Source organism: Pseudophryne corroboree, chromosome 2, assembly GCF_028390025.1.
Source record: "Pseudophryne corroboree isolate aPseCor3 chromosome 2, aPseCor3.hap2, whole genome shotgun sequence".
In the NCBI taxonomy this organism is placed as follows: domain Eukaryota; kingdom Metazoa; phylum Chordata; class Amphibia; order Anura; family Myobatrachidae; genus Pseudophryne; species Pseudophryne corroboree.
The window spans coordinates 58,136,328-58,162,164 of NC_086445.1; the positions used below are offsets into that span (position 1 = coordinate 58,136,328).

General features: G+C 46.6%; 2 protein-coding genes across 3 annotated transcripts in view; one reads left to right on the forward strand and one right to left on the reverse strand.

Annotated features, from left to right (window-relative positions):
- Positions 1 to 15,368, forward strand: part of ANKRD42 (ankyrin repeat domain 42) — a 106,500-nt gene extending 91,132 nt beyond the window's left edge. For both annotated transcript variants that reach the window (XM_063951339.1, XM_063951340.1), the window contains 2 exons: positions 647 to 788; positions 15,132 to 15,368. In XM_063951339.1, coding sequence (XP_063807409.1) covers positions 647 to 788; positions 15,132 to 15,239 — 250 coding nt within the window. In that variant the 3' untranslated portion in view covers positions 15,240 to 15,368. The remainder of the gene's footprint in view (positions 1 to 646; positions 789 to 15,131) is intronic.
- A 4,918-nt stretch (positions 15,369 to 20,286) lies between these two features.
- Positions 20,287 to 25,837, reverse strand: part of CCDC90B (coiled-coil domain containing 90B) — a 74,851-nt gene continuing 69,300 nt past the window's right edge. Inside the window, exon 9 of the mRNA XM_063951341.1 lies at positions 20,287 to 21,897. Coding sequence (XP_063807411.1) covers positions 21,842 to 21,897 — 56 coding nt within the window. The 3' untranslated portion in view covers positions 20,287 to 21,841. The remainder of the gene's footprint in view (positions 21,898 to 25,837) is intronic.

Below are 25,837 nucleotides of genomic sequence, written 5' to 3' on the forward strand. Positions count from 1 at the left end.
ATTTATAGTTCAAGTTAGAGCCTGCTGTGTGCTTCCCTGCAGACAGGTGCAGAATATAGGTGTTCCAGCGGTGTCAGACCGGGGCCAGAAGGGCCCACTAGGGACTGCAGTGGTAGAGGCCCAAGCTTAAGGGGTGTGGCTAGCTACCAGAGGGGGTGTGGCCATCCATCACAAGTAGACTTGACCAATCAATAGAGAGGACATGCAATGGTGGGGACAGGAGAGTGTTAGGACCACCCTCCTTGATTGGCTAATTTTGGTGTAGTTTTCATAGAAACAAACCAAGTACCCAAGTTCATCCATGATCCTGCTCCACCGAGTTACTGCCCCCTAGAGGGGGGGGAAGGGGGCGCAGGCAGTGGGATTTCTCCGGCACACCTGGCTGTCAGTGCTAAAAGTTACTGGTGTTGTGTAGAGCAATGTACCTCTGTTAATCAGTGAAGGCATCGCCCAACCCAAAACGGATCGGAATACTGCAGTAGGTTCTAATTGCAGACAGCCTTACTCTACAATGATCATGGTGCAGCAAACATGGATTGCTGTATTATATGTATCTCATTACCCCAAATCACATTCTCCATTCGCATTAGTTGCGCTCCGTCTACTGTAGAGGACGTCATATTAGAACATTTTGCTTTGTGCGCAGGAAGATGAAGGACCTGGAGGACCAGCTGGAGTATGAACGCCTGCGCAGGGAGAAGATGGAGATTCAGCTGGATGAGTACAGAGTACAGGTCGCCCAGCTCAACGGCTGCCTGGAACAGATGAAGCCCCCGCCACGGGCCGGCGTAAGTGTCTCTGTGGGACCGGGAACTCATTAATGAGCATGTGGGATATGTATCAGAGCAGTGTAAAGAGTGCAGTAGCCCATAGCAACCAATCAAAGCTGATCCTATCATTTTATAGTTTATTTAGTACATAATATGATGTAGTCCCCCGGACACCCTGGAAAAGTTGGTGGATTTCCCGCTTGCTGCGTGGGCAGGATGGGAAGATAATACTGGGAATTGCAGGTCCACGTGGAGGGGGTGGGGCCACAGACAGAGTTTAGTGGAAGGAGCAGGGTCCACCAGCAGCACAGAGTATCTCAGGAGATGAGTCATGTGATGCTTCTTTCACACTAAATTATCTTTTTGGGTTTTTTTATACACCATTCCTTAAGGCTGCAATAACAATGAAAATGTTTCTTTCTACTGTAGTCATGAAATATTATTTTTGTTTACTTTTATTGTAAATGGATGCGGATAACAAATACAAAGAGTTAAAAACCAATAACAGATAAATAATATACAGCGTCCGCAGCTTTTAGGAAGCGCCCAGGTATGCATACAGCAGGGAGCTGTAGATATATTAGGTTTCACCAGAGGCTGACATCATCAGACGTAACAGACGTTTAATATATGTTTTAAAAAAGAATGGGCCTAATTCAGACCTGATTGTAGCTGTGCTAAATTTAGCACATCTACGATCAGTCACACTGACATGCGTGGGGACGCCCAGCACAGAGATAGTCTGCGCCACATGTCAGTCCGGCCCCATTGCACAAGTACAAAAGCATCGCACAGCGGCAATGCTTTTCTACTTTAGGAGTAGCTCCCTACCAGCGCAGCTCCTGCGCACTGGCAGGGAGTTACTCGTCACTGTGAGGGTCGCAGCGGCTGTGTGTGACGTCATGCAGCCGCCGCGGCCCGCCCCCCACGCGGTCTGGGCAGACCTGCGTTGCCCGGACCGCGTTCTCTAAACCCGCCAGCCCGCCCTCTCCCGTCCAACAACCGCCTCTTTCAATCAGGCAGAGGCGATCGCAGGGCTGAGAATACGCCCGTCGGCTATTTCGCATGCGCAGTCCAGACCTGATCGGCTGCTGTGCGAAAACACACAGCACCGATCAGGTCTGGATTGGGCCCAATGTTTGGAGGGAACTTAGAGGATGAATATGGGGGACAGGGGGAGTGTTCACAGGACAGGAGACATTTGCCTGGTGGGTGTTCGCTAAAGCAGTTGGGGGAGGGGGAGTAGGTTATGAATGAAAGTACATATGGGTGGGGGAGAGGGTATTTATCTGTCTCCAATGAACAGGACTTAGTAAAGAGATCCGACTGGTCACGGAGATAACGCTATCTACATGTATGTGACGTCTGTGGTTAAGCTACTGACCAAGATGGAGGGTCTGCCTGTTTGCAATGGCTGACTGTGCTGCGGCCAGTGCAGGTGAAGTCAGTATATGTGGTATACGGTACATAGGTAGAGTTTGTGGGGATAAGAGAGGAGTCTGTGATCCTGTTACAAAAGTTTGGAGCCTTTTGAAATTATTTTTCTTTGTAATTCAATTTTCAGAGTTTGATCCCTCTCAGTAATACATATGACGTAGGTCACAGTACAAGCTGCGTACCTGGGGCCGTTATAACCTACATACCGCATCACTGGAGCCCTGGCACTAATACAAAAAGCTGATCAGTCACTTCAGCTTCAATAGATTCAGCTGTCGCAGGAAATCTTTTGTCTGGTTCCCCCACTGCTGGGAAAGGGAGGTCAGGCTTAGATTAGTTTTGTTCCATGACATAAAGAGCGTTCTCTCTGAAAGGCCACACGGAATAAGGGAAGTGCTAATGTCCGTGACAGCTGACCGTACATCATACTTGCCTACCTGACCCTCTCCATGAGGGAGAAAATGCTCTGTTCCTGGACTTTCCTGGTAATGTATGATTGCCATCACCTGTGGTGAAACACCTTTCTTATCAATTAACTAGCTCACCACAGGTGATGGCAATCATACATTACCGGGAAAGTCCAGGAACAGAGCATTTTCTCCCTCATGGAGAGGGTCAGGTAGGCAAGTATGCCGTACATGTCATGTAATAACTACAAACACATACAGCTAAGACCGTGAGATGGCAATATACTACGTCATAATGATCTTTCATCAATTATACGTTAGCCCTGAAGTGATAATGAACCAGGGAAATATGACCTCCATATACAAGTATGTAAATTAAAGTTTAGACCAGTGATAGGCAACCTGCTAGACTTCAGGGGCCCACATGGGTGGCCCTCAGACCTCCAGCAGGGCTGCAAATTGATAATATAACAAATACATTTATTAAAATAAAGGGACACCTGTTTGTGATAACATAGCAGCAGCCATTTTAATGTAAGATAAACGAGCGTCACAGGCAGAAACTAACAGATGTAACAATAAAACAGGAAGGAGATGGGGGCTGTAGGTGAAGACTCAGAGGTCAGCCGGTTGCCCAGCAACTATTGTGCTCTCTTACATCTTCCTGTGCGTGCACCTCCATTTTAAGGAGCTCTGTCCACCCACAGCCATTTTGTGGCCTGGACCAATATTCATAGTACTAAGTTATACCTCCCAACTTTCATGAAGTTGGGTTTTGGGACTTTGGCACGTGCCAGGAAAAGGGGGCGTGGCTTCACAGAGAGGCATGGTCTCATGTGAAATGCCGTACTCGCAAGCCTCGCCCCCATTTTCATCATGATGGAGGCATGGACAGCGCCCCAGGAGCTGCTGAATATGACTCCGCCCCTCTCGCCAGTGAATAGATGCTGCGCACATGCGTATGGCTTCTGGTCATGGATGGGACTGTGCCTGGAAAACAGGACTATCCCTCCAATATCGGGACAGTTGGGAGGGATGGTTCTGCTGCCTAGAGAGTCTGTATGATCCAGCTAACATTGCACAGTGCAGCCTTTTACTGTAGTAGGAACCAGGGTTGTGACTGAAGTACGTTGGTTTAGATGAACTGAAAGACTTGCAGAGTGCTGTGACACAGCAGTATGCTCTGTGCTGGAATAGCACCGTCACTGACAACCATATAAACTGTGGGTCCCCTATTCTAATCCAACTGCTGACACTCTATCCCAGACATGCACAGTTCAGTAAAGTCACCTGCCAGCACCACAATGCTTATTGCTTGTACAGGAGCTCTATATAGTGAATTCTCTGGAAATGGATAGTAGGGAGAGTTGTTTGGTGAGGAAAAGTATGTGCCCATTATTATATCACTGCAATGCTCCATAGGAGGATCCTGTAATGCGCATACATGGCTCACTAGCGCCACCCTCTGGACTATAGTATGGTAGAGATAGGAGCGGTAGGAAGGTTCATCTGTGTGTGGCTGATAAGAGCATTATAGGACATGACCTAACGGCAGCTGTGCGGACACCTGCAGGCATACCCTCGCCCACAGCAAAATGTTTCCTCTACTGCTGTAAGTCCTCAGTAAATGAGGCATCCTATCACCAGTAGTGCCTGTTTCAGCTGTATGCCAAAAGAGATGGGAAGTCTGCCATCCCAATCGCCTCAAAATCTACTTTCTCTGCTGTCCACACTGGATATCCCACCTGCCAGGAGACGACCAAGGCTCCTTCACCTCCCAACTTACCATATACGGACATTCCAGCTTTTCACAGATCCTCAGCTGAAAGAGCCAAGTGCTACCACATATTTGGCCATGTGACTTTGTTACCTCATGAGTGTGAACACTAAACCACTGCAGTGGAATAGGCTGTAAAGCTGATTATTCTATGTGGGGTACAAGCTCCTTATGTACCGGGGCAATGTTATCATTTTATTATGGCGAAATGCGTTGCTGCAGTTACAGTGTATTGGTATTAGGGCTACAGGACCTGGCATGAGCAATCATGTGGTGTCAGCTCCCCACGTCTGGAAAGGGTGTGTAAGTGACACAGCCTCTGTGTATGGGCCGGCTACAGGCCAGTCAGCGGAGCCAGCACCTCTGAGATGAGGCTGTACATCCGTCTGGGCCCTTGGAGAGACCAGGAAGCCACTTTGCCACTTAATTATAGTAACAGTATTTACGCTTGGGGGCACGTTTACTGACTCAGATTTTGCAAAACTGCACATTTTTGCCCATTTTAATGGCGTTTTTGTAAATCATCAAACCGCACATACAATAACATGTTTTAAAACCACGCCTTATTGATGTAATGAATGAATAGTGCCACAATCACAATGATAACACTTTTGCCTCTATTTATTTACACTTGACCCTAATAAACACGTATCTGAAATCTTCTTTCCTTGTTCTGGCATAATCCTATGGGAGGGGAAGAAATAAAACCCTGATGTTCATATGTAATATAGCACCCACAAGGATCGCCCCATGCAAAATCAGTTACTCTCCACTCATACTGATCAGATAATCTCTGTCAGCCAATCAGGAGCAGTCTATGGGTATAAAGACTAGATCAGTGTTTCACAACCTTGGCCATTACGGCACACTAAAAGTCATACCCGTGCTTGAGCACAGATGCTTAAATCAAAATAACTGAGATGCTAATGAAGTCACCTGTGCTCAAGTCTGACTAACTTTAAAACTTGTGCCTTGAGGACCGAGGTTGGGAACACTGGGCTAGATAATGACCATCCGCCAATCAGGAGCAGTCTATGGGTATAAAGGATAGATAATAGCCATTAGCCAATCAGGAGCAGCCTATCGTTATAAAGGCTAGATAATAGCCATCAACCAATCAGGAGCAGCCTATGGGTATAAAGGCTAGATAATAGACATCAGCCAATCAGGAGCAGCCTATGGGTATAAAGGCTAGATAATAACCATCAGCCAATCAGGAGTAGCCTATGGGTATAAAGGCGAACTTAATAAAATGGGAATCTGCTCTACAAGATTTAATAGACTTTAACATCATGAAGGATGGAGTTTCATGGAGATACCTACAAATAAAATAGGTCTAACATGCGCTGTGTAATAAGCAAAAATTGTGGAGGGTACAGATAAGTCACATAAGTCAGACATAGGACATATCCAACAAGCACGCTCAGAAATCTATGCTGTTATAATTACTTAAGTCAGTTACGTGCGACCTAGTCTTCTCCCTGTACGTTTCAGGTGTCCCAGCAGCAGAAAGGCACCCTATCCTCTTTTACACACACAGGGCAACCAATTATCCCAGTAGTGTGACCGCACCCTACACTTATCCTGTTTTGTATTTTCATTGTAAGCGACAAGGTGAAAAAGATTTATTGCTAGACTAACATGGTGATGACTGTCGGTGCAATTTTGTTATTCATCTCAGAGAATTGTAATCTGACGCATGATTTGCTATAAAATTAGATTTATATCTAATATACCTAGGGGTAGATGCAATTCCGGGCGAATTGCGGCACTTTTTCGCCCGTTTTTAAATTCGACACAATTCAACCGTCGAATTCTGGCTGGCGGGTGCCGGAATTCGCATATTCAATAAAAAACGGATTCGACAGTCCCGCTGTCGAAAAACGGACCAATTGACGGATTTTGAATCGACTTTTCAGACGGTACAAAAAACGGTAAAAATCCCGGAAAAAAATTGCGTGGGGTCCCCCTTCCTAAGCATAACCAGCCTCCGGGCTCTTTGAGCCGGTCCTGGTTGCCAAAATACGGGGGGAAAAATGACAGGGGATCCCCCGTATTTTAACAACCAGCACCGGGCTCTGCGCCTGGTCCTGGTGCAAAAAATACGGGGGACAAAAAGCGTAGGGGTCCCCCGTATTTTTTGTACCAGCACCGGGCTCCACTAGCTGGACAGATAATGCCACAGCCGGGGGACACTTTTATACCGCTCCCTGCGGCCGTGGCATTAAATATCCAACTAGTCACCCCTGGCCGGGGTACCCTGGAGTGGGGACCCCTTCAATCAAGGGGTCCCCCACAGCCACCCAAGGGCCAGGGGTGAAGCCTGAGGCTGTCCCCCCCCCCATCCATGGGCTGCGGATGGGGGGCTGATAGCCTTGACTAAAATGATCGAATATTGTTTTTGCAGAAGAACTGCAAGTCCCAGCAAGCCTCCCCCGCAAGCTGGTACTTGGAGAACCACAAGTACCAGCATGTGGGGGGGAAACGGGCCCGCTGGTACCTGTAGTTCTTCTGCAAAAAAAATACCTAAATAAAAACAGGACACACACACCTTGAAAGTAAAACTTTATTACATACATGCCGACACATACATACTTACCTATGTTGACACGCCGACTCTGTCCACGTCTCCGTCTGTCGGCAGAATCCGGGGTACCTGCAAATAAAATTTATACTCACCTGATCCAGTGTCCGGTTCTTTTATTGTAATCCACGTACTTGGCAACAAAACAAACCGCATTTACCCGATCCACGAACTGAAAGGGGTCCCATGTTTACACATGGGACCCCTTTCCCCGAATGCAGAGACCCCCTGTGACTACTGTCACAGAGGGTCCCTTCAGCCAATCAGGGAGCGCCACATTGTGGCACTCTCCTGATTGGCTATGCGCGTCTGAGCTGTCAGACAGCGCATCGCACAGCCGCTCCATTATTTTCAATGGTGGGAACTTTGCGGTCGGCGGTGGGGTTACCCGCTGTCAGCCGCTGACCGCGGGTAACCCCACCGCTGACCGCAAAGTTTCCACCATTGAAACTAATGGAGGGAGCTGTGCGATGCGCTGTCTGACAGCTCAGACGCGCATAGCCAATCAGGAGAGTGCCACAACGTGGCGCTCCCTGATTGGCTGAAGGGACCCTCTGTGACAGTAGTCACAGGGGGTCTCTGCATTCGGGGAAAGGGGTCCCATGTGTAAACATGGGACCCCTTTCAGTCCGTCTGGATTGGCTATGCGTTTTTTTGTTGTTGCCAAGTACGAGGATTACAATAAAAGAACCGGACACTGGATCAGGTGAGTATAAATTTTATTTGCAGGTACCCCGGATTCTGCCGACAGACGGAGACAGAGTCGGCGTGTCAACATAGGTAAGTATGTACGTGTCGGCATGTATGTAATACAGTTTTACTTTCAAGGTGTGTGTGTCCTGTTTTTATTTGGGTATTTTTTTTGCAGAAGAACTACAGGTACCAGGCCCGTTTCCCCCCGCATGCTGGTACTTGTGGTTCTCCAAGTACCAGCTTGCGGGGGAGGCTTGCTGGGACTTGTAGTTCTTCTGCAAAAAACAATATTCGATCATTTTACTCAAGGCTATCAGCCCCCCATCCGCAGCCCATGGATGGGGGGGACAGCCTCGGGCTTCACCCCTGGCCCTTGGGTGGCTGGGGGGGACCCCTTGATTGAGGGGTCCCCACTCCTCCAGGGTACCCCGGCCAGGGGTGACTAGTTGGATATTTAATACCACGGCCGCAGGGAGCGGTATAAAAGTTTCCCCCGGCTGTGGCATTATCTGTCCAGCTAGTGGAGCCCGGTGCTGGAACAAAAAAAACCGGGGGACCCCTACGCTTTTTGTCCCCCGTATTTTTTGCACCAGGCGCAGAGCCCGGTGCTGGTTGTTAAAATACGGGGGATCCCCTGTCGTTTTTTTTTCCGTATTTTGGCAACCAGGACCGGCTCAAAGAGCCCGAGGCTGGTTATGCTTAGGAGGGGGGACCCCACGCATTTTTTTTCATGTTTTTAACCCATTCCATATAAAAATAAAAATTTTTTTTTAAAAATATATAAATAATACTTGTGCCTCCTAAATAGACAAACCAAGTACCTAATCCCTTCTAATATAAATAGATATGCTATTAGCAATAAAAAAAAACACAAAAAAAACATGTTTTTAAAAATTTTTATTACATTCCGCCAGCAAAGTGAGACGGATTGAAAATGACGAATTTACTGTCCAAAAGCACTGCTGTTGAATTTACATTCTTCAATTGAATATACTTTTGTCGAAAAGCCGCATTTGTACCATTGCAGAAATGTCGAATTTGTCAAATGTCGAATTTCCAAAAGTCGAATTTGAAAAGTCCGTTTTTTTGATGAAAAGTACTGTATTGCATTGGCGATTTTTTTTTGGGGGCGAAAGTGTCCCGTTTTTCGACATTTTCGGGAATTCGACCGCAATTGCATATACCCCCTAATGTTAACTGTACACAGGACATATATATTAAATATATATATTATGCATTCGGCAGCATGGCCTTCACCGGCGACATCGTCGGATTGAGGTGCATGCAGGTCTGACGGGCAATTTTGCAGACGACGCACAGGAGCATGCATCGTCAGCGACATAATGCGTACACGCTGGACGATTTTAACGAAAGTGTCGTTCTGATCCGTCGGAATCAGCCACATCGTTAACAAAAATCGAACGCACCGCAGAGGAAGGACTGGCCTTTTGCACTGAGCTCCTGCCTCTAGCTTCCATGATGTTGTGGCCTAGTCGTGCAGTGGAGACGTATTCATGACTGAACAAGTCCGTCACTTTGCCAGGGGCGCCCGGACCCCCAAAGCATTTGAATAGTTTCATTTTGTTACATGAATTCCCTCCCCCCCAGTCTTCTCCAGGGGTCTTACTATCTGGCCCCTGTCACACTGCAGTAACCACTGACTTGATGGGGGTTACTTCCAGTCAGGTAACCCTACTACGGTTGTGTACTCATCCCTTATATGTCACTCATGCGGTTTCCTGTTTTGGGTGTCCTCCGGCGTCAACGGACTACATCTCTGTTGCTTGCTTGTTAGGAGAAAGTATTGAGGAGAGCCAGAGTACTCACTTTTGTGAGGAAAAAAATGGGTGTGGTATATGACAACATTCATAATGTAGGCATGAAAGCTTGTTGACGTGCCCCAGTGGTGACTTACTTGCTACAGTTGGCTGCAGCGGCGTCTTCCAGGTCTTAGTGGTCATAGTCAGTTCTGGCGGAGCGGCATTCTGATGAGTACACTAGCCCTGTCCCTAACTCTTACCACTCACCCTAGTGCCAAACCCTAACCTCCCCTCACCATAGCCTAATCCTAATATCCACCTATTGCCTAACCCTAATGTCAGCATTCTGTCAGCCTGGTAACCTCTGCTTGGACCTGCTAGTATATCCGACATAGACGCTCGTCGAGACAGCACTTGTACCGTGGGTAAGCGTTGTGGCGACCCGGCGGAGAGTTGTTGGAGCGACTCTTTCCAATATACGTGTAAGACGCTGTTAGGAAAGATCACTCAAAACAATGTGGTAAGACTATAAAAATAAAATAAAAAAAAGCTTACACAGCAGCCCTGTGACCATGGCAGGAGTCCTGCAGCACCAAACAAAAAAACTGAATTGCCTGAGCCAGTCGGCGGGGATATATGGACGAGCCTGTTGCATCCTGGGAGGCCAGAAAGCTTGTGATCGTTTGGTACCAATCCGCTGTCGCTCCATCATATCCCAAGGTTATCATGTGGATAACCTGTGGACAGTGCCTGAGAAAATGTCGGTACAGGGGATACTCAACCTGTATCATAATTGTCCATGTTGGGGTGTCAACATTATGACTGCATCATGCACGGGTGACTTATAGCAGTCGTTTCCTCGGGGAACAGTCAATGCGCTGTGTTCGGACAACCTGATGAATGCTCCTGAGATGGGAGCACAGCTGGGTTACATGGTCAGGTTAGATGTATAAAGGGCCTTGGTGTAGGAACCTGCTACATAGTGACGTAGTAATAGGTCTGACAGTGAGCACTTTAGGACTGAGTTAGTATAGACAAGCGGTGAGCAACTTCTTATTAATGTTCTGCTGAGTCAGAGTGGTCCTGTAAGTAAAGGAATGACAATGCAGCTTGTCCTGGCCTGCACCTTACATTCTTCCCGCTAATGTAGCCTGCGGCCTCGGTGCTTCGCCGTTCCCTAACACAGCTTATTTTCGTTTGTGTAAATCAGCGGATTAATAACTTTTATAATTGTGAGTGAATATAAGAAATCTAGGCTCAGCCAGGACCGGTCGGGGTGAGAGTAGTTGGGTGAGTCGCAGCGTCTGTTGAGTCATGATGATAAATTATATTTAATTGTAGGGTGGAGAATTCTCGTGCTCAGATATAATCTAGTATGTCACACGCTCAGCAGTCGCTAATTGCTTACCGACATAGATCTCCCAGATTACCGACACTACATTACTCAGGGCTAAACCCACTGAGCAGGGAGCTGAGGGAATTGAGCTGACGTGCTGTTAGATAAAAGCTTGTATAATAATCCTGCACAATAACACGAGAGCATTCAGACTCTTCTAAGCAATATAAGGTTATTAGAAGTCACCGAGGAGACCAGTACTAAAACCACCGGGCTCCAAGGTGATATTTTTAATCTATTGCATGCTTTAAATGCATAAGTAGTGAATTCTGGCAAATAAATCACACATTGTAGTATTTGTATAATGCACTGACTGCTCCAACAGCATGTGGCGCCTTGTGTGACTCAGTGCATTATTCCCGACACCTGATATGGCCCATTTACCACAGTCAACACCAAAGACGTTGTCAGATGCGCCTCTGCTTTGTGCAGCAGCCTAGATATAAAATCGCACCTTGCTAGAACTATGGACGGAGATAAAACCAGTGGTCGAAGTGGAAATTTTGAAGTGGGGGTATGGAAGTGAAGGTTGTAATTATGCTCCGGAAAAGGGGCGTGGCCACTCAGAAGGGGGCGTGTCCTTCAGTGTAGTTTACCACACCATATACCCCTTATACTATCTAGTACTGGTGCCCCTTTCACATTATACCACACGGTATGAGCCGAAATTCACATTATACCACACCGTATGAGCCGAAATTCACATTATACCACACAGTATGAGCCGAAATTCACATTTTAGCACATGGTATGAGCCGAAATTCACATCATAGCACAAGGAATGAGCCGAAATTCACATTCTAGCACACGGTATGAGACGAAATTCACATTCTAGCACACGGTATGAGCCAGAATTCACATTATAGCACACGGCTTGAGACGAAATTCACATTCTAGCACACGGTATGAGACGAAATTCACATTCTAGCACACGGTATGAGACGAAATTCACATTCTAGCACACGGTATGAGACGAAATTCACATTATAGCACACGGTATGAGCCAGAATTCACATTATAGCACACGGTATGAGACGAAATTCACATTATAGCACACGGTATGAGACGAAATTCACATTATAGCACACGGTATGAGACGAAATTCACATTCTAGCACACGGTATGAGACGAAATTCACATTCTAGCACACGGTATGAGCCGAAATTCACATTATACCACACAGTATGAGCCGAAATTCACATTTTAGCACACGGTATGAGCCGAAATTCACATTATACCACACAGTATGAGCCGAAATTCACATCATAGCACAAGGAATGAGCCAAAATTCACATTCTAGCACACGGTATGAGACAAAATTCACATTCTAGCACACAGAATGAGCCGAAATTCACATTCTAGCACACAGAATGAGCCGAAATTCACATTATAGCACACAGAATGAGCCAAAATTCACATTATAGCACACAGAATGAGCCAAAATTCACATTATAGCACACAGAATGAGCCAAAATTCACATTATAGCACACAGAGCCGAAATTCACATTATAGCACACAGAATGAGCAGAAATTCACATTATAGCACACAGAGCCGAAATTGACATTATAGCACACAGAATTAGTCGAAATTCACATTATAGCACACGGTATGAGCCAAAATTCACATTATGCCACATGGAATGAGACAAAATTCAGGGAGAGTGACAGGAAGGGCATACACTAGGGACTAGGGAGAGAGAAAGGCAGCAGGGTAAGATTACCTGTTTAGCAGCGGTGGTGCTGAGGATGCTGTGGTCTGCAGTGTGGTGGATGAGGAGACTGTGGCCGGCATGATGCGGAGGTGCAGAGAAGGACTGGGGGCGGCAGTGGTGTAGCGGAGGAGGAGTCAGAGTCGCAGACAGCGACGGCGATGCAAGGAGGAGGAGGCTGTGGTCAGCGGCACTGCGGCTCCTATGACAGCGGCGCTACTATTTCAAATCTGCCACGGACCGGCAGCCAATCGATGCGGCATTGGCAGGGGTCTTCAGACATCAGTGTTCGAAGAAGTGCCGGTATGCCATACCATGGTATACCGGCCCACTTCGAGCACTGAATAAAACCATATAACACTATAAACAAACAATAGCAAGAAAACACCCAACATTTGGAGTTGCTTCCTTGATTTTGGACAAATTTTACCAAGTGAAAAAATGAGCCACATGATAAAGATTATAGAGCCTGACCAGCCTTCCCAAGCCGTCTGCTTACTGCAAGGGGATAGAACAGAAAGCACGCAAGACCATTTTGAGCCTAAACACTAAAAGCACCATCACCCAAAAATCCATTAGCTAGTCACTAGTACCATGGGACATGTTCAGAAGTTTAACCATATATCCAATGTTGTGCCATGATCCATCTAACTCATCTTTTCTTTATATATCCCCATTGATTCAACCACACATATCAATAAAGGTTATAACGCTGCATGATGATTTTGTTGTCAGTTACTTTTGCATATATATATATATATATGGGTGTAGTATGGTATGCCGGCGGCCGGGCTCCCAGCGACCAGCATACCGGCGCCGAGAGCCCGACCGCCGGCATACCGACACCGTGGCGAACGCAAAGGAGCCCCTTGCGGTCTCGCTGCGCTCGCCACGCTACGGGCACGGTGGCGCGCCGCGCTATTTTATTCTCCCTCCAGGGGGGTCGTGGACCCCCACGAGGGAGAATATATGTCGGTATGCCGGGTGCTGGGATTCCGGCGCCGGAACACTGTGCGCCGGGATCCCGACATTCGGCAAACTGAAGACCACCCATATATATATATATATATATATATATATATATATATATATACACACACATATACATACATACACTAGATAAGTTGGACACCAATTAACACAAACATCTTAAAATCACATATGTAATTGAACACCAATTCTTCTACCTATTTATCTGCTTATTTTAGGGAGAGATACATTGCATCTCAGTAGCCCACACATTTCATAGTCTTCGTTGGTTTGAAGCCTGGTATGCATTTTTTTTTCTTATTGAGGCCTATAAACCAGTCATCAGAAGGATTTGGGTATTGTATATTGGGCATCAGGATGCTCTCTGTATGGTATGTTGGCCACTAGAGTGTGCTCTGTATTATAGCTTTGTTACCAGAATGCTCTTTAGTGGTATGTTGCTCACTAGAATGCTTTCTGTATGGTATCTCGGTCAATGCTATCTTTATGGTATATCGGTCACCAAGATGGTCTCTGTATGGTGTGTCAGTTACTAGAGTCTTTTCTGTATCGTATTTTGGCCACCAGAATGCTCTCTGTATGGTATGTTGGCCACTAGAGGGTGCTCTGTATTATATCTTGGTCACCAGAATGCTCTCTGTGTGGTATGTTGCTCACTAGAGTGTGCTCCGTATTATATCTTGGTCACCAGAATGCTCTCTGTGTGGAATGTTGCTCACTAGAGTGCTTTCTGTATTGTATCTCGGTCACAGGAATGCACTCTATGTTATATTGGTCACCAACATGATCTCAGTATGGTGTGTCAGTCACTAGTCTGTATTGTATCTTCATCACCAGAATGCTCTCTGTTTGGTATGTTGGCCACTAGAGTGTGCTCTGTATTATATCTTCGTCACCAGAATGCTCTCTGTATGGTATGTTGGCCACTAGAGTGTGCTCTGTATTATATCTTGGTCACCAGAATGCTCTCTGTGTGGTATGTTGCTCACTAGAGTGTGCTCTGTATTATATCATGGTCACCAGAATGCTCTCTGTGTGGTATGTTGCGCACTAGAGTGCTTTCTTTATTGTATCTCGGTCACAGGAAAGCTCTCTATATGTTTTTTCGGTCACCAAGATGGTCTCAGTATGGTGTGTCAGTCACTAGAGTTGTTTCTGTATTGTATCTTGGTCACCTGAATGCTCTCTGTGTGGTATGTTGCTCACTAAAGTGTTGTTTTCTTTATTGTATTTTGGTCACCAGAATGCTCTCTGTATTGTATGTCAGTAACCACAATGTTCTCTGTATCGCATGTCAGTTACTAAAGTCCTTATTATGATTTAAGACAGTCACCAATCAAGTTCTTCTCTTAGTTTATATTTTTCCTCAAAAATAATAATATTCACATTTTGTCTAATAACAGCAGCAAATAAGTGCAGATTTGTTGATCAGACTTCTAGCGGGTCTGGTACACATCGGTAATCAGCACAAACGGAAGGAATTTGATTATGGAGCAACATCTACACATCAAGGACCCTTCCCTCTGCCATATATTGCATGGACTGAAACTAAATCTCTGTTCTCCAAATTTTTATCATTGACTATGTAAAATATGTTTCCTCCTCAGGGGGAAAAGCTATCAGAGGCATATAAGGAGAAGAAGAAGACCAGGAAGAAAAGCGTTCAGCAGCAGAGCCCTGGAGGCGTGTTTGTGAGGAGAGTCAGTGAGAAGTAACATGGCGGCTGGCAAGACATGCAGGGGATTATGGGTAGAGAGCTGCAGGTCACCTGTAACTGAGCTACAGCAATAATGTTATTTATAAGCAATATATCATCAATAAATCTACAGCATATTTTGAAATTAGACGAAGCCTATGAATTTGTGGGGTTCTTACATCAGAGATGGGTAACAAGCAATGCTTAGATATTTTTGTGAAAGTCCATGAAAGATATTGGTTTCTGAAATATATCACTAAAAAAAGTGCCCTGCTATTAACAATGAATGTTGTAGGAGACGGATGATGATGACGCCACCAGGGGTGCCATAGTGACAAAGATCGTGTGTTTTCCCTTGGTCTAGTTAGTGATCAGGTGTCCGTAAGGCTGCCTGGTCCCTATTTACAGCTGCATGCCTCCGGTCTCACACAAAGTTATAAGCAGCAGCCAATGGCCACAACTTAGAACAGTTTCAGGGTTGATGGCAAGCAACGTTGCAGCTACATCTTATCCACATAATCTGCATCATCCACATCACTGGTAGTGGAGGGGTAAGAGTTCCTTTTAGTGTATTGGGAATAAATACCAAGACCTGTGCCCTGTTGCCCCCATTTACCGCAGAAAAGCTGATTTACGTTTTTTGGGGGTGCAAAGTTTTGGCAAATTCCACTACATCATCTCCCATGTACCGATAATTCAGCATGGTCTGTAGTAATATCTAGGAGAGGAATGAAAATGTATACTTCTTTTTAGAATTGTCTTTTGTACTCTTGTGGGGATATTTATGAAAGCTTGGAGAGAGATAAAGTACCAACCAATCAGCTTCTGCCATTTTTAAAACACATGGGATATAACAAATGAGTGATCCGCAAGCACGGTTAGGAAAGTTTGGTATTACTTCTTTTGTATCCTTGGTGATCACAGTATACCGATCTGAGGTTCTCATAAAAAGCAGAAGAGGAGAAAGAAACCGCGTTAATGGTAGGAATCCCAAATAACACCAAGGGTAGATTCCCTCTGATCACACCTAACACAGCGAGATGCGCCCATCATTCTTTAAAACGTCTTTTCAAATATACATGGGTATAACCATCACGTGTTCAGCTTGCTGTACTGTAGGTAATGCGCCCACCTAGTGTTTAGTCGCTACGTTCCTCCAAAGGTATCTTTAATCTGGAACAGGCATTCACCCCAGAACGTAGAATCAGTTCTACCGTAGGCATAACATTTCTTTATCTTTTACAGCCACCGGACCCCCACGATAGGATTATATCTAAAAAGATTTTATTCACAGATGTCACAACAATGCAAAAAAAAAATAAGAATTTACTTACCGATAATTCTATTTCTCGGAGTCCGTAGTGGATGCTGGGGTTCCTGAAAGGACCATGGGGAATAGCGGCTCCGCAGGAGACAGGGCACAAAAAGTAAAGCTTTAGGATCAGGTGGTGTGCACTGGCTCCTCCCCCTATGACCCTCCTCCAAGCCAGTTAGGTACTGTGCCCGGACGAGCGTACACAATAAGGGAGGAATTTTGAATCCCGGGTAAGACTCATACCAGCCACACCAATCACACCGTACAACTTGTGATCTAAACCCAGTTAACAGTATGATAACAGCGGAGCCTCTGAAAAGATGGCTCACAACAATAATAACCCGATTTTTGTAACTATGTACAAGTATTGCAGATAATCCGCACTTGGGATGGGCGCCCAGCATCCACTACGGACTCCGAGAAATAGAATTATCGGTAAGTAAATTCTTATTTTCTCTATCGTCCTAGTGGATGCTGGGGTTCCTGAAAGGACCATGGGGATTATACCAAAGCTCCCAAACGGGCGGGAGAGTGCGGATGACTCTGCAGCACCGAATGAGAGAACTCCAGGTCCTCTTTTGTCAGGATATCAAATTTGTAGAATTTTACAAACGTGTTCTCCCCTGACCACGTAGCTGCTCGGCAGAGTTGTAATGCCGAGACCTCTCGGGCAGCCGCCCAAGATGAGCCCACCTTCCTTGTGGAATGGGCCTTAACCGATTTAGACTGTGGCAGGCCTGCCTCAGAATGTGCAAGTTGAATTGTGTTACAAATCCAACGAGCAATCGACTGCTTAGAAGCAGGCGCACCCAACTTGTTGGGTGCATACAGTATAAACAGCGAGTCAGATTTTCTGACTCCAGCTGTCCTGGAATATATTTTCAGGGCCCTGACAACTTCTAGCAACTTGGAGTCCTCCAAGTCCCTAGTAGGTGCAAGGCACCACAATAAGCTGGTTCAGGTGAAACACTGACACCACCTTAGGGAGAGAACTGGGGACGAGTCCGCAGCTCTGCCCTGTCCGAATGGACAAACAGATATGGGCTTTTTTGAGAAAAAACCACCAATTTGACACTCGCCTGGTCCAGGCCAGGGCCAAGAGCATGGTCACTTTTTATGCGAGATGCTGCAAATCCACATATTTGACTGGTTTTAAACCAATGTGATTTGAGAAATCCCAGAACTACGTTGAGATCCCACAGTGCCACTGGAGGCACAAAAAAGGGGTTTGTATATGCAATACTCCCTTGACAAACTTCTGGACTTCAGGAACTGAAGCCAATTCTTTCTGGAAGAAAATTTACAGGGCCGAATTTGAACCTTAATGGACCCCAATTTGAGGCCCATAGACACTCCTGTTTGCAGGAAATGCAGGAAACGACCGAGTTGAAATTTCTTTGTGGGGCCTTCCTGGCCTCACACCACGCAACAAATTTTCGCCACACGTGGTGATAATGTTGTGCGGTCACCTCCTTTCTGGCTTTGACCAGGGTAGGAATGACCTCTTCCGGAATGCCTTTTTTCCCTTAGGATCCGGCTTTCCATCGCCATGCCGACAAACGCAGCTGCGGTAAGTCTTGGAACAGACATGGTACTTGCTGAAGCAAGTCCCTTCTTAGCGGCAGAGGCCATAAGACCTCTGTAAGCATCTCTTGAAGTTCCGGGTACCAAGTCCTTCTTGGCCAATCCGGAGCCATGAGTATAGTTCTTACTCCTCTACGTCTTATAATTCTCAGCACCTTAGGTATGAGAAGCAGAGGAGGGAACACATACACCGACTGGTACACCCACGGTGTTACCAGAACGTCCACATCTATTGCCTGAGGGTCCCTTGACCTGGCGCAATACCTGTCCCGTTTTTTGTTCAGACGGGACGCCATCATGTCCACCTTTGGTATTTCCCAACGGTTTACAATCATGTGGAAAAAACTTCTCAATGAAGTTTCCACTCTCCCGGGTGGAGGTCGTGCTGAGGAAGTCTGCTTCCCAGTTTCCATTCCCGGGATGAAAAACTGCTGACAGTGTTATCACATGATTTTCCGCCCAGCGAAAAGTCCTTGCAGTTTCTGCCATTGCCCTCCTGCTTCTTGTGTCGCCCTGTCTGTTTACGTGGGCGACTGCCGTGATGTTTTTCCCACTGGATCAATACCGGCTGACCTTGAAGCAGAGGTCTTGCTAAGCTTAGAGCATTATAAATTTACCCTTAGCTCCAGTATATTTATGTGGAGAAAAGTCTCCATACTTGATCACACTCCCTGGAAATTTTTCCCTTGTGTGACTGCTCCCCAGCCTCTCAGGCTGGGCTCCGTGGTTACCAGCATCCAATCCTGAATGCCGAATCTGCGGCCCTCTAGAAGATGAGCACTCTATAACCACCACAGGAGAGACACCCTTGTCCTTGGATATTGGGTTATCCGCTGATGCATCTGAAGATGCGATCCGGACCATTTGTCCAGCAGATCCCACTGAAAAGTTCTTACGTGAAATCTGCCGAATGGAATTGCTTCGTAGGAAGCCACCATTTTTACCAGGACCCTTGTGCAATGATGCACTGTTTTTAGGAGGTTCCTGACTTGCTCGGATAACTCCCTGGCTTTCTCTTCCGGGAGAAACACCTTTTTCTGGACTGTGTCCAGAATCATCCCTAGGCACAGCAGACGTGTCGTCGGGATCAGCTGCGATTTTGGAATATTTAGAATCCACCCGTGCTGATTGTAGCAGTATCCGAGATAGTGCTACTCCGACCTCCAACTGTTCCCTGGACTATGCCCCTATCAGGAGATCGTCCAAGTAAGGGATAATTAAGACGCCTTTTCTTCGAAGAAGAATCATCAATTCGGCCATTACCTTGGTAAAGACCCCGGGGTGCCGTGGACAATCCAAACGGCAGCGTCTGAAACTGATAGTGACAGTTCTGCACCACGAACCTGAGGTACCCTTAGGCTAAACTTTCCTAAGCAGCTCTTTAGGAGAGCCACCTAGATTGCACCCTTCTCGGCCGGGCACAAAATCTAACTGGCTTGGAGGAGGGTCATAGGGGGAGGAGCCAGTGCACACCACCTGATCCTAAAGCTTTACTTTTTGTGCCCTGTCTCCTGCGGAGCCGCTATTCCCCATGGTCCTTTCAGGAACCCCAGCATCCACTAGGACGATAGAGAAAAAGATATATATATTTTTTTATTTATTCATTACCAGTTATTTATATAGCGCACACATATTCCGCAGCGCTGTACAGAGAGTATTTTGACCATTCAAAATCAGTCCCTGCCCCAGTGGAGCTTACAATCTATATTCCCTACCACAAGTACACACAGACACATTAACGCTGGGGTTAATTTTTGTTGGGAGCCAATTACCCTACTAGTATATTTTGGATTGTGGGAGGAAACTGGAGTACCCGGAGGAAACCCATGCAAGTACGGGGAGCATATACAAACCCATGACCTCAGTGCTGTGAGGCAGTAATGCTAACCATTACACCATCCGTACTGCCTATATATATATATATATATATATATATATATATTATATAAGTAAAATCCTTATGGATATAAGCGTACTCCTATGTATTGTTATCTTGATTTTTCAAACACAGCCTGTATCATGACAGCTAGGAGCTGATTGGTTGGTACTTTATCTCTCTCCACTTTACCTCTCTGCAAGCTTTGATAAAACTCCCCCTTGATTACTTAACATGGCTACACCCCCCCCTCCCCAAAAAAACAATAAAAAAATAATAATTGCTCAGGTGTAAATCACGGACGCGGTTTATTTAATACAATCAAATGTCACTTATAGAAGATGTATGTTACATTATATTGTTTTTGTTACATATTTTTTCCACTCTGCACCAGCTCTCACATCAGTAGCAATATTCAATGAGTGTCTACATTTTCGACAGGGCGGGAAGACGGCACTTTCCGCCGACAATCTGCACTTTTTCGACACGTCACTATTCAATTGAAGTTCCAGTTTTCCGCCCTGTCGAAAATTTAGAAATGTTGACAAACACATGGATTAGCGGAATCTCAGCTCATCATGTGTTTTCGACCCCGATGCGGTTGAAAACGGGTCTGATTTCAACCATTCATTTTCGCCCATAAAAGAGGACGAAAATGAATGGTCGGAATCAGCGGGAAACGGCCCGCAATAGAATAGCAAAGTGTCGGATCCTCAGTAGAGAGGATCGGACACTAATTGAATATACCCTTATGGGGTAAATATACTAAGGTGGGAGTTTTTTATAAACTGGTGATGTTGCTCAAGCAACCAATCAGATTCTACTTAACATTTATCTAGCTGCTTCTAGAAGATATTAGATAGAATCTGACTGGTTGCTATAGGCAACATTCACCAGTTCTGAAAAAAACTCCCACCTTAAATTTACCCCTAAGATAAAATGAAGACACCCTGCCTGACAAGATGATTGTATAAGACTATTTTTTAGAATGTTATCGGATTCCTTCACCATTAGAACCTTACTTTGTCTCTCCGGCCATGTGATGTAGGAGCCAGGACACAATATAGACCGCTTACACTGCAGCAGTTTTCATTATATTTTAAAGAACAATATAAAACAGCAAATTTATTTAACTTACACTATATATATATATATATATATATATATATATATATATATATATATATATATAAAAAGGCACTTCAATGCTGGTATATCGGAGCCCTGTTACCAGATGTTCCGTCACCTCATTCCTTAGCTCGGAATAATGTCACTGTGAGTGATAAATGAAAAAACCGCATGGAGTAGTAATGAGAAGCATAAACAGTCCAGAACCAGAGCGCACTGTGCCGCAGTCCTGCCAGCTGGGAGATATTGATGCAGGGCTGCACTGTGCCGCAGTCCTGCCAGCTGGGAGATATTGATGCAGGGCTGCACTGTGCCGCAGTCCTGCCAGCTGGGAGATATTGATGCAGGACTACACTGTGCCGCAGTCCTGCCAGCTGGGAGATAATGATGCAGGGCTGCACTGTGCAGCAGTCACGCCAGCTGGGAGATAATGATGCAGGGCTGCACTGTGCAGCAGTCACGCCAGCTGGGAGATAATGATGTAGGGCTGCACTGTGCAGCAGTCACGCCAGCTGGGAGATAATGATGCAGGGCTGCACTGTGCTGCAGTCCTGACAGCTGGGAGATAATGATGTAGGGCTGCACTGTGCTGCAGTCACGCCAGCTGGGAGATAATGATGCAAGACTGCAGTCTGGCTCAGTCCTGTCCGCCACACAGAGGAGAACTGCGATGTCATCAGCTGCCATTCAAATAATAGGAGGCAAAATATACCTTGTTCTACTTCCAGAGCCGATAGAACCCCAAGGCTATCGCAAGGCAGGTAAATACAGATGCTGAAAAATAGAAATAAAGAATAAAGTAGTGCCCCAATACACATAATGCCCACAGTAGAAGTACCCCTTATACACATAATGTCCACAGTAGTAGTGCCCCTTATACACATAATGCCCACAATAGTAGTGCCCCTTATACACATAATGCCCACAATAGTAGTAGTGCCCCTTATACACATAATGCCCACAATAGTAGTAGTGCCCCTTATACACATAATGCCCACAGTAGTAGTGTCCCTTACACATAATGCCCACAGTAGTAGTACCCCTTATACACATAATGCCCACAGTAGTAGTGCCCCTTATACACATAATGCCCACAGTAGTAGTAGTGCCCCTTATACACATAATGCCCACAGTAGTAGTAGTGCCCCTTATACACATAATGCCCACAATAGTAGTAGTGCCCCTTATACACATAATTCCCACAGTAGTAGTGCCCCTTATACACACAATGGCCACAGTAGTAGTGTCCCTTACACATAATGCCCACAGTAGTAGTGCCCCTTATACACACAATGGCCACAGTAGTAGTGTCCCTTACACATAATGCCCACAGGAAGGGAGGGAAGAGAGAGTGGTGGTGCTGAAGACTGGAGTGCCTTTTCTGTGTTAGTATGCATGTCCTTAATACAGCCTGACAGATGCAGTGGGGAGAAGAGAGGAAGGGAGGGACCCAGCAAGAGCCGCGCTTCATGCTGCCGCTGCCTGTCATACAGTGTGACAGGCGCCTCACCAGCCTGGTGCCTCCCTGCTTTGCATACTTTTCTGTGTGTGTTGTGCAGGCCCTGGAACCAATATTCAATCTAACATCTCATTGAAACTAAGGTCATCAATGAGTCACTTGGTGCCTCATGTCTCAGTGATGTCAATAGCTCCTAGCAAGTTAACTGGTTGTGTTGTCAATTCCTCCTACTGAATCAGCCCATGATGGCTACCTATCCTGTGTATAGCACATTGCAGGGTATCAGAAATAACACTAGGGGATCACTGATCCTAAAATACAGGTTGTAACGTCCCACATGCCCACAGTGGAATAAAAGGTAAATTGTTTATCTATTTTTCTCACAAAATGATGCAATATGTCCTACATTTACATGTTAGGGAGACACTGGGGCTGATTGTGTAAGGGATGTACACTCCCACATGGCACTGGCCACACCCACATGACACTGGTCACACCCACCCAACACTGGTCACACCTCCTCCGTCCCGTCCCAAAAAAACTTAGCTCCTAAAATGAACTGAGGGCCTAATTCAGACCTGATCGCTGGGCAGTGATTTCTGCACTATTGCGATCAGATAGTCGCCGCCTACCGGGGAGTGTATTTTAGCTGTGCAAGTGTGTAATCGCATGTGCAGAACTGTACAAACAGAACTTGTGCAGTCTCTGCGCAGCCCAGGACTTACTCAGCCGCTGCGATCACATCAGCCTGTCCGGGACCGGGATTGACGTCAGGAACCCTCCCTGCAAATGCTTGGACACGCCTGCGATTTTTTTCCAGACACTCCCTGAAAATGGTCAGTTGACACCCACAAACGCCTTTTTTCTGTCAATCTCCTTGCGAACGCCCGTGCGAATGGATCATTGCACAAAACCATCGCTGAGCGGCGATCCGCTTTGTACCCGTGCGACGCGCCTGCGCAGTTGGGACCTGGTCGCCCGCTGTGCGAAAACGCACAGCAGCGATCTGGTCTGAATTACCCCCTGAATCTATTAACTCTGGGAAACATATCAGAACGGAAGACATATAAGATTGCTACTTAAACTGGTCATCCACCGACAGACGATTTTATCATATTGCACAACCTTTACTAAATGCTTTGTTTGTCTTTTAAGCAATGTTTTCATATCATCAGGCTGTTTATTATCTTGAGACATGACACAACCCCACCTAGTAACAATGCAGAGAGCTCAGCACAGTGTGCCAGTCTGATATATATTACTGTCGCATGACGGTTCTTACAGCACCAGTCAGCACATGACAGTAACCTCCAGGCAGGAAGCCCTATTCTATCATACCCCATACCGCGCTGACAGTTATCCAATCAGAGCCCTTGGCAGAGGGGGCGTGGCTAGTACCAACATTAAAATTCCCCTGGAATATGAACATGGGCGAGGATGCAGGGTCAGGAGTCCGGGTCCCCACGCTGCTATCTAGGAGGTGGAGAACGGTATCTAGTCACATGGTCGCCAGTAACCACGTCGTCAAGTATCCGCTCAGGTCATCAGTAACCATGTCAACATTAGAATGTTGACAGCACCATGTCACCATCCTCAGAAAGTTGACATAGTCACATGGTCGACAGTTATGTTGCCATGTGAAATGTTGACATTGTGAGGATGTTGACAGTAATGCCGGGTACACACTAGGCGTTTTTTTTAATGACGTGGCCGATTCGACAGATTGGAACGACACATTGTTAAAGTTGTCCAGTGTGTACGCACTATGTTGCTGACTCCCATGCGTCATCAGCGACATCCTCATACAGGTCTGATGGGCAACATCACCAGTGAGGTCCATGCTGCCGAATGCAGCATGGCCCCCGCTTCTCCCTCACTGTTGCTCCGTCGCTGCCGGCATCGGCAAGTGTGCATGCACTTGCAGATGCCAGCACCCCCATCAGGTCACGTCGCTACCGATGTCGTGCTGGGTACGCATCGTCTATTGTGTACCAAACTTTATTGTTAGGCAGCACCGGGAGGGTTAGAGACAGGCTGCGGGGAGGGTTAGGCACTAAGGGAAGGGTTAGGCAGCATCGGGAGGGTTAGGGACAGGCTGCGGGGAGGGTTAGGCACTAAGGGTAGGGTTAGGCTGCGGGTGAGGTTAGGGTTAGGCACTAAGGGGAGGGTTAGGCAGCACCGGTAGGGTTAGAGACAGGCTGCGGGGAGGGTTAGGCACTAAGGGTAGGGTTAGGCTGCGGGTGAGGTTAGGGTTAGGCACTAAGGGGAGGGTTAGGCAGCACCGGGAGGGTTAGAGACAGGCTGCGGGGAGGGTTAGGCACTAAGGGTAGGGTTAGGCTGCGGGTGAGGTTAGGGTTAGGCACTAAGGGGAGGGTTAGGCAGCACCGGGAGGGTTAGAGACAGGCTGCGGGGAGGGTTAGGCACTAAGGGTAGGGTTAGGCTGCGGGTGAGGTTAGGCACTAAGGGGAGGGTTAGGCAGCACCGGGAGGGTTAGAGACAGGCTGCGGGGAGGGTTAGGCACTAAGGGTAGGGTTAGGCTGCGGGTGAGGTTAGGGTTAGGTACTAAGGGGAGGGTTAGGCAGCACCTGGAGAGTTAGGATGCAGGGAAGAGGTTAGGCCTAGGCTACTGGGGAGGTTAGGGTTAGGCACCACCGGGAGGGTTGGGGTTAGGCCACGGGGGGAGGGAGGCGAGGGTCAGGCTGCGGGGAGGAGGTTAGGGTTAGGCCGTGGGAGGTTAGGCACTATGGGGAGGGTTAGATGTAGGTAGGTATTAGGGTTTGGTAAAGTGGAAACATTTTTACAAAAACTGCCTGTCCGTTAGAGGTCCAACCTGAAAGTGATGGACACATGACCGCTGAGACTGAGAAGCTGCTGGGAGAAGGTAGGAGACTGCTAGATCACCATGAACGGTTTGTCGACAGTTGATCACGTCGATGTAACATCCAGGTACACATAATGGGGGATATTCAATTGTTTGAAGAGTCAGTTGGGTGTCTGTTTTTTCCTATGTAATAGACAGGAATACACAGACACCCAACCAACTTTTCTAACAATTGAATTCCCCCAATGAATGTTGACATGGTAACTACCAACACGCTGCATGCCAACTGTTTGGCCATGCCGACAGTCTCATGTCGACCTGATGACTTTCTACAACTCACACCACACCTGTAGAAAACGTATCCGGGTGCAGATCCTCTAGAATTAATGGAGACTTGTAACTTTGCACCACCGGTCCTGACCCAGCAGACACAT